Here is a 9,331-nt window from a genome sequence, read left to right on the forward strand (position 1 = left end):
AAACTTCCTTCCTCCCCTGCAGCTATTTATCTACCTTTCAATCCATGTCACCTTTCATTTCTTGCTATTGTTTTCAGCTGTCTTCTTGCCTGACCCCTGGTCTCCCTTGAAAGATGCGTGTGGATTTCTGGCAGCTTGCTGTTTTATTTATCTTTTTTGACCAATTCTGCAATTGGCCTATGAAGCTCTCTTTGAAGTTTCCCTGCGTCTCTCTAACATCTTGTGCAACATCAAAGACAACACATTACACGGGGGCAGAGTTCACCCGAGAGCCACTGCAATTCAAGCATCATCGCCATGTTTCTCTTTTCTCCTCCTGCAGGGGTGCAACACTGCTAAAGGAGAGGAATAGCGAGTGGTGGGCGGGTGAGTGCGGGGACGGCTTCCCTTCCTCCGTTTGTGTCCATCATGTGTCATGGCCGCTCTTGGCTTTCATGTTCTGTCTGGCTGAGTTTCCTGCTCCAGCAGTCTCTGTTTCCTTGCTGAAAATCGGTGTCCCTCAGAGGCAGGAGACACTCCCTCCTCTGCATCCATTTCAGCTCAGCTCAGCGTAGCCGGGCTCGGCTCTCACCTTGCTGACACCAGCTCCTCAGCAGACACCTTTCCCCCTGCATGGGCTCAGCTGGCTGACAGGCAGCTGTCCGTACAGATAAAGCAGAGCAGGACACACACTGTACTCTGAGTCACCATCACTGCTTACTGCTCTAACACCTTTGCTATTGCCACCTCTTTTGGTTACAACATTTCTCGAGCAAGCATCTCACACTACCTCCATCACTGAAACTGATAACAGGTGATCTTTATCTTCTATCTCTGTTTGAAGATCACACAGAGCTTTTTTTATTTTAAAAAAACATCTTGTAATTTATTAATTCTTTGATATTTTTTCCTGTAACTTCAACAGGATCAAACTAAACACAAAAAATGACAAGTTTATTCCACATGTGGTTAATATTTAGACCTAATGCAGGGGGCTTTGAGTGAAACACCTAAGAAGTAGTCGTTGTTTGATTACCATGGGAAAGAAAAATTCAATTCCAGGGGCCCAAAACAAGCCAGTGGCTGATGAAGACAAATGTGCAAACACATGTTGGCAGAATTGCTTTTTGGTTGACTGTGATCGGCTACGCTCAGGAGGGCGGAACCAGGAGTTGTGATTTATAGTTTTGCGCTGTCCCTGGATCACCACTGTCTGCTACCTCCCACTACTGTAATTACCACGTGTGTCCATTAGAATAGTCCTACTGCCCACAATGCACCACCTCAGCGGAGAGGAGAGGAGAGATATCGCTTCAGAGATAGTCTTGTTATTCAAACAGTGTTCTCTCCAAAAGCATGATACAGAGGAGGGCAAAAAGACACTGCAGATGATGTGATAAAGGTCAAAAAGAAACATACTGAAAGGTTGAGGGGTGTATTGAAAATGCTAGATTAAGGACAAAAACCTGTAGCATCCTATAGGTGAGTCATATAAGGTAGGTATTTATCTACAGTGCTGCTGTAGCTGTTTAGCTAATAATTAATTGGTTTTATGTGGCTCTATCTTTGAATTTCACAATATATTTTCTCTTGTTTTATTTTATATGCCCTAGATCATATCTACATCTCTCCAGATCTTTACAAAGTCTGCTTTGACTAGCGTCTGCTGGTCGAGATTGAGTTTGCTTTGCCTTGGGCCTTATAGCATCTCCTAGTGGGCAAAGTGCCTGATGCTTTCAGGTCCCTGGAAAATGAATGTTTTGAGTAATGTGATTCAGTCGATACTTTCAGGTACCTTGACAAGTAAGAGAACTTGACACCCTCTGATGTTGTTTATGAGTTGAATTTCTCCGCAGTGTTTCCATTATGGATCATTTCCCTTTGCTGTTTTATAGTCAGGCTGCGTTCGCAGTTCACTGGCTAAAGACTTTGTCAAAATATTTGTATCTGTCCGCATCAATTACAGCGCTTTTTTTTTTTAGTTGAGTGGTAATAAACCACTTTACATAAACAACTAGATTCATTTTTCTTTCCTAAATGAATATTTTTTTACCAAGTCTACCCAAAGAAGAACTCAATCCCCTTTCTTTTCTTAAGAAGTCTGAACTGATAATGAGACCTGGCACTAGGCTCTGGTCAGTGTCATTTATGCTGTAATTGGCCTGGGGATTAAAGGGCAGCCATGCATCAGAGAAGATGAGAACTAAGTGGCTTACAATGACAGAAGTGAGAGAATGAAATATATTATAGAGAGCTCGCACAAATCACCATCTAAAGCGTTTATGAGTCGAATTATGACGGAGATCATTACACGAATGAAGGAGTACATGCATGAGTTCATGAAGTAATCAATTGAGGAATCAATTAAAAACCAAAACACACTTAAAACATTCAGAACTAACTTGCCAAGTATATCAACAGCAAAAGGTCATTGACAACGTAAAAGACATCACCAGCATAATATTGTCTGGGTGAAAGGTTTTCTCCACATAATCTGACCAGTTCTTGTCTTTTCATAAAACTAAACCTGCTAACTGTGAATAAAAATAAAACAGCAAAAAAAAAAATTTTTTTTAAAGATAAATGCCCGTGAAGTATCACCTGTTAACTCCCACCCAAAAAAAACAGCATCATGGTTGACATATTTCAGTAAAAGAGTAGAAATCTTTTTTAATGTATTGTTTTCTAAAGGAAGAAATGGTGCCCGGTCATAGATTTTAAAATAAGTAATTTGTACAGCATGAAAAATGAGTAAAAATATGGATTTCCGGGATTTCTTCCGTGATCTGTGTATGTGTTTCACATGATTAAGTCTCCCATCACTCACATTTTTTAGGCGTACAAATAGCTCAACAACAACAACCTTGTAGGCAGACATAAACTGACTGAGTTCACATCCTTTGTGAAGCTGAAATCCCAGCACTCCAAATCTCCATACTATATATAGAATAAACAAGTTCTTGGCAGCATTGCAGCTGATTTAAGTGGTTGAATCACAGGTCACATGAACGACAGTGTTTACACACAGACGGTGCTCTGTTGTTCACGCTGATATCGTAGCTTATTAGAGAAACAACCACGGTCTCGATTGATCTATATGACCGAAAGCTCAAGAGGTTCAGGCAGAATTTGTGAGTCATTGATTTCTGTGGCTTATTAAAGGTATGAGTAGCTTACTATACAGAGAGATGTGAAAGCAGGATTACCAGGAAATAGGGGTATTGATTGGGTCAAGAAGCTAAGACTCATATTTCAAATTCCAAAAGGGAAACTGGATTTGACACAAGAGCAGTGTTGACCAAAACAATATAAAATATCCTTGATTATTCTGGTCATTAAAAAAACATTAATGTTACAAATAAAGGCTGCTTCATGTATATTATACATATGATTGCTATTTGGAATTATGCATTATTGATATATCTAATTTTTAGACACATTAATATTTAAGCATCATTTTAATGTTGTAGGTGGTCAAAATGTAAACATTTCATAGTTGAATTGCTTATTCTATAATCTGCAGTTCTGTAAATCTGAGCTCTGTATATGTACAGCTTCAGCTATGACACACTTTAATCACATCACTAATGTCTGATAAGACAACAGTAAAGATGGATAAGAGGCTTTGGAGTCCACAGTGCTTGTTTGCTTATAATGCTGATAAAAAAATTTAAAAAAAAATGCTGTTTAAACTGTTGAAAGCAAACCTTTGGTCCAGGCGTTGTAGTTTCACAATTCCACTCACTACTGTAAATGTCAAATATGGAAAGCAATTAGCACTGAGGACTAAAATGTGCAATAATTCACAGAAAAGTAATGGCTTGATTAAATTAATGAAAGACTGCAAGTACACTGACCGGATCCCAACAAACTGAATGTGGGGAAAATGTTGTCTATGGGATGTAAGAACAATGCTGGGATCAAAACCTCAAAAATACAGTCAATTGTGCAAGTTACTGGATTGTTATTTCATCTCTCTTGCTAGGTAAATATGATATAGAGGGAGGACTAAGTTTGTTGTTATGGTCTAATGCAATAGTCTTTATATACTCCCATATTCTCTTTCATTTCACTTTTACTTAAGCTGCTTTTCTATCTGGTAAAGTTTTGGGGGTTTCGGTGTGCATAGTTTGGCATGCATTTTTAGCCATATCTGACAATTTTAGCTATTTTCATTCATGGCACACATATACTGTGTCACTTAACACAATACTTTCCTCCACTCGGAGGGGAGCTGGAGCCTTTCCCATCTGTCATAGGGCAAGTGGCAGAGTACACCTTGTACACCTTAGTTGCCAGTGTGCAGCACATAGAGACAGAAAACCATTAATACCTGCAGGCAGGTTAGAATTACCAGTGAACCTAACTCCATGCATGTCTTCGGACTGTGGGTGGAAGCTTAAGTACCCGGACAGATCAGCACGCAAAGGCCACTCAAAAAGGCTCCAGACTGGATTCAAACCCAGGACCTTCTTGCTGTGTGGGGGCAGAGCTAACCAAACTAAAACAAAACAAAACAAACAAACAAAAAAGAACAAACAAAAAAAACCCACACAAAACCCCTCTGTTTCTCCAAAATATGCTGCATCTCCTTTTTCTTTCTGGTAGCTTCCACCATATTTAATAAAATCTGCAAAGCTTGTGACTTCTTTGGTAACTTTCTTTGATGTGTATGACATCAGACAGGCTGACCTTTTTCCTTTTTCTGACTATAATAAAAAAGTCTTCCCGTCATATGCAACTGGTAAAAGCCAGACTTTAGAAAAGCGCATGTCCTGCAGAACCAGTCAAAATGTGAGACACTGTCTAAAGATATGTGTGTTTGTATGTGGGCGGGGGTGGATAAAAATGTTGTGCAGTCCCACATAAAGAGGGACAGTAAGTGATTATAATGTAACCTGCTTGATAAATATGAATTCTTGATTATTATTTTTACTTCTTATTTTGTCCAGCAGGTGGCGCTGTCTCTGCATGTTTGGTGTCGGATTGTTTTCTTCATGTGTGACGACAGTCCGGAATAAGGAAGGACAAAATTCATTTGTCGATCTTTGCTCTAAACAAAGTGAGAGCACACTTTCAACCTGAATGCAAAGCAGAAACAGACGTTTTCCTCACTCTCACAGCGTAAGTTACCGCGTTGCTAGCTTTGTTTTTACGACATTTCGTGTCGTGGATTTCCTGCCTTGCAGTGCTAGCTAACTGCTATATTTTGACAGAGCCTTGCTGGTGATCCTTCAGTCGTCGTGCCAGGTGTTTTGCCTTTGGGGAAATGTCGTGTGGTTGGGGAAGATCCTGGATGTTTGCTGCAGCCGCAGTGGTGACCGTGTTTCTGCTGGATGTTGTCGTTTTTGCTCGAGCTAAGGTAAAAGACCTGCTGGTACACAGAGGATCTGTGTTTGTGGATTAAATCTCATCAAGTATTGCTTTGTTTATGGGAAGATGTTCAGTAAACTGTGCTCAGTTTTATTCAGTGAAATATAAAGATTGTATAGTTAAATAACGAAATGTAAAATAATAGTTCAAGGGCGATATTGCCAGCACAATTATGCAATTACATCTACTTAAAGAATACCTGTTTATGTTAGTCTTACATTAGTTTATCTAAATAATGATTATGTAAATACCCCTGAACTACTGTCAGGACACTCGTGGATTTCTTAGCCAAATTGGGGATTGTAGTCTTAAAGAACTAGAAGTAGGAATACACTGCGAGGTTGCAGACTAAGACAAACTCCAGTTCTGCAGAAGAGACTCCTTCAAAGCAGACTGAAGTATGCCAAGGTCAACCTGGAGAATGAGTGTGCATAGAAAGTGAGTCCTTTAGTCAGATGAGACAAAAGGGAAAAGGTGTACAACTCACTGGGAATCTCATTAAGGTAGAAGGTATCATAAAAGATGGATATGTGAAGTGTTTGAAAGAAAACGTCAAGCAGTCAGCAGCAAAACTGGGTCTGGGTTTTGCTTTATTTTCCAACACGATAATGACCCAAAACATACATCACTCCTGTGAAGAACTGCCTCCAAAAGACCATCGAATTTGGAGGCGTTTGAGAAATTGTCGTGGGATCACTCAGGAGGTGTGAGTGAGACTGGTTGGAAATTGCAAATGTATAGTATCGTAGGCTAATAGTTTTGGCTCTGGTAGTTTTTGGCTAATGTGAAATAATTTTGTTTCTGTGCCCAAATTAAAATTATGTAAGCATCCAAAAAGAAAAGCTGTGTTTTAAAACTTCTTGCACTGTTAAATACTCCAAAAGATAAAACTTCCATAGAGGATCTCATAATTTAGTGCTCATCTGTGTGTTTGTGCCATTTGACTTAGAATAACTGGAGTATATGTCAGAGTGTTTGTTTGTTTAACTGCTTGTGTTAATAATAGAGAGACGTCTCAAGTAGTGCTGTAGGGGAAAGATGGGCTGAATTTGGGGCCACTTTCACAAAAGTTCCTTAATTCTTGCAGAGCTTTGAGGATGTCCGCTGCAAATGCATCTGCCCGCCCTACAGAAACATTACCGGTCACATCTATAACAGAAATTTCTCCCAGAAAGATTGGTAAGAAAAATATTTTATTTAGACTTTTATGGATTTTTAAAGAAAAGGCGTTACTCTTTCACTGCGCTGCTGTTTTTAGGGGTTTTCTTTCTCTTAGCTCAGTAGAAATGACAAACGTTTTAATGTTTTTCACAGCAACTGCCTGCATGTAGTGGAGCCCATGCCTGTTCCTGGCCATGATGTGGAAGCCTACTGTCTGCTTTGTGAGTGCAAGTATGAAGAACGAAGCAGCAACACAATTAAGGTACAACTGACTTTCCTTCGGATATGACGACATATCTTCCTCAGCTTTTATTCCCAAGCAAAGCGGGTCATTGTGATTGTTTGTCATATAAGATGAGTCGTTGAAAATATTGCAAAGCCTTTCTAGTTTATTGTTTTGTTTTGGGGTTTTTTAAAAGAAAAGAATTTATAGTTTGCAAAGGTTGTATGTTGGATTCAGTGAGTTACTCTTGCTAAATATGACAGGTGACCATCATCATTTACCTGTCGGTTGTGGGCGCCCTGCTGCTCTACATGCTCTTCCTGCTACTGGTTGATCCTCTTATCCGCAAGCATGACCCATACACCCAGCCGCTGCACAATGAGGAAGACTCTGAGGTAACCATTCAAAAAAACAGCATCCAAGCACACTCCAATGTATTTATTTGATTTCTGTGGAGTTTGAAGTTCTTGATTTCAAACCATCTCTGGTTTGTGTTCAGGAGATGCGTCCGCAGCCAGAGAGCAGCAGCCAGGCCAGAGGAAACACGGTGCTGGAGCGGGTTGAGGGAGCACAGCAGCGCTGGAAAAAGCAGGTCCAGGAGCAGCGCAAAACAGTCTTTGACCGCCACAAGTTGTTAAGTTAAACCTTAAGGCTGACCTCAACACCAAGTTTAGAGTACGTAACCTTCCTGGGCCGTCTGATATTACACCAGTGGCACTATCACAAAACCTCTTTGTCATTGCTGTGCACCGCATCTGCCGAATTAATATTTAAACATCACACATCTAACACGACAATGTTTAAACTTGGTTTATTTACTAGATGTAAAAACTTGAGATGGGCAAAGCTGCAGTTTAAAGAAAACTGATGCTTGAAGCACTCCTGATGACCTAATGTCAAATCTTTTCAGCAAATTGGACATCAGTGCAGCTTTGAATGTCTTAATAAAATAATAACTTTTCCCATTTTGCACTGGCTGTCAAAAGCATTTCAGCTTATTGTGTGTTAATATTTATAATTTTTTTCCTTCAAGCATAATTTATGATGTGATCTCAGATAGAATAAGCTAAGTTAATTAGGACTACTCTGTCTATACAGTCTCAATGCTGTTGCTATTGTTTTGGCACTAATTATTTATTGGTATTTAAATCTGGATGAATTTAATGTATGATTGTTGATTTTGGACTTTGTATATTCACATTTGAGCAGCGCCCCACTCTGTGCCTTTCCTGTCTCTCTCTTTGTGTGGGAGATCGTGTTTCTCCAAACTCTACAGCTTTCTAAAAATAACAGACGGGAAGGTCAACTAAGAAATTTCACCCATTGTTAACTAGTGCTTGCATTTGTACTCATTTTATTTTTAAATTTTCTGACTGAACCCAGCAGCACATCTGTGTGTTTTTGTTTTTTTCTGCAGCACAATGTGACGAAACACTCTTTTCATGCAAAGAGAGAAAAAGAAAAGGAGGCATTTAGCAGAGCTTTAAAAGGACTCTCAGAAAAATCACAGGAGAATGCCCTAAACCACTAAAGCTGATGATAATGTGGTTTAGTGTGGCAGAATCCAGATGCTTCGTGGCTTTGAAAGGGCCTTGTGTGCATCATTATCTGTCAGTGAATTCCTGCTCGCATCCTATTACTGAAGCTCCCAGTTGGGAAATTATTAGTACAGCAAAAACAGGCACACTGGCTTGCATTACTGTACCTCATACACCGTATGAACTACTGAAGTTTATTGGTTTCTAATTGATTTGTTTTTTTGTTTTGTTTTTTGATTAGTTGATTTGTAATTATAGTTTAATATCCCTGCTGTCAATGTTTTATATGCATCTCTGGCCTAAGTGTGCTATAGAACCATATGTTTAGCTTGACGTGAAATAATAAAAGGAAATTCCTCAAAAAAAAAGGTTTTGGAATTTTTTTTTCTCCTTCAATTACTTTTCTCCTTTCAGATTTGCTGTTCCTGTTAATGGCGCTAGAGGGCGACAAAGTACACAGTAAGTGCGCGTTCTTCTTGCACTGGTCTGTGGTGCTTGAAGATTGAAGTCTTACATGTTGAGTGGTGTTCAGCTGCTGGGAAAACAGTCACCTGTGGCATGTTTAAGATCATGTTGCCAGTTTGAGAAGGTGTTTTAAAATGTGTAACTACAAACGTCCTGGTTTGGGAATTACACGTTTTAAAACAGCGCCGCTTCTACCGACTGTTTTAAGGGCTGGTGATAGTCGGTTGGTTGACTTTCATTTAAATTGTTTGGTTATGAACAACATTAACACTAAATCATTTGGTCACAGTGAATGTTACAGAGTATTGAGTCCATCATTCAGTGTTGAATATTATTCTGATGAAGTTTTGCAGTTTTCTTTTTAGCTATATCACAAACAGCAAACCCTGATTTAGCATTTACACGCACCACACAATCAATGAACGGTCTGTAAGGCACCATAATGGGCTGTATGGAAACGTGAAGATTTTATTGTTTAATCTGAGGCGCTTACAGCGGTTAGGGTGTACTTACGGATACCTATTGTTCATTATTCCTTTAAATACCAGCCTTCAGTTATTATTTAGAAATGCATAGAGCTGCATTATAGTGT

General features: G+C 39.4%; 1 protein-coding gene across 1 annotated transcript; it reads left to right on the forward strand.

Moving 5' to 3' along the window:
- The first annotated feature begins 4,942 nt into the window (after positions 1-4,942).
- Positions 4,943-8,642, forward strand: tmem9 (transmembrane protein 9). The gene is made up of 6 exons (XM_003448236.5): positions 4,943-5,103; positions 5,196-5,341; positions 6,440-6,531; positions 6,667-6,775; positions 7,000-7,131; positions 7,236-8,642. The coding sequence occupies exons 2-6, from the start codon at positions 5,249-5,251 to the stop codon at positions 7,377-7,379; spliced, it is 570 nt and encodes a 189-aa protein (XP_003448284.1). The 5' UTR covers positions 4,943-5,103; positions 5,196-5,248; the 3' UTR covers positions 7,380-8,642.
- Positions 8,643-9,331: the final 689 nt, after the last annotated feature.

This window comes from Oreochromis niloticus, linkage group LG20, assembly GCF_001858045.2.
Source record: "Oreochromis niloticus isolate F11D_XX linkage group LG20, O_niloticus_UMD_NMBU, whole genome shotgun sequence".
NCBI lineage: Eukaryota > Metazoa > Chordata > Actinopteri > Cichliformes > Cichlidae > Oreochromis > Oreochromis niloticus.

Bases quoted from the DNA above. Each gene is read 5' to 3' on its own strand.
- tmem9 (XM_003448236.5), top strand. From the start codon at position 5,249: ATGTCGTGTGGTTGGGGAAGATCCTGGATGTTTGCTGCAGCCGCAGTG. The intron at 6,532-6,666 runs GTAAGAAAAATA...TGTTTTTCACAG, and splicing joins AATTTCTCCCAGAAAGATTG to CAACTGCCTGCATGTAGTGG. The intron at 7,132-7,235 runs GTAACCATTCAA...GTTTGTGTTCAG, and splicing joins ACAATGAGGAAGACTCTGAG to GAGATGCGTCCGCAGCCAGA.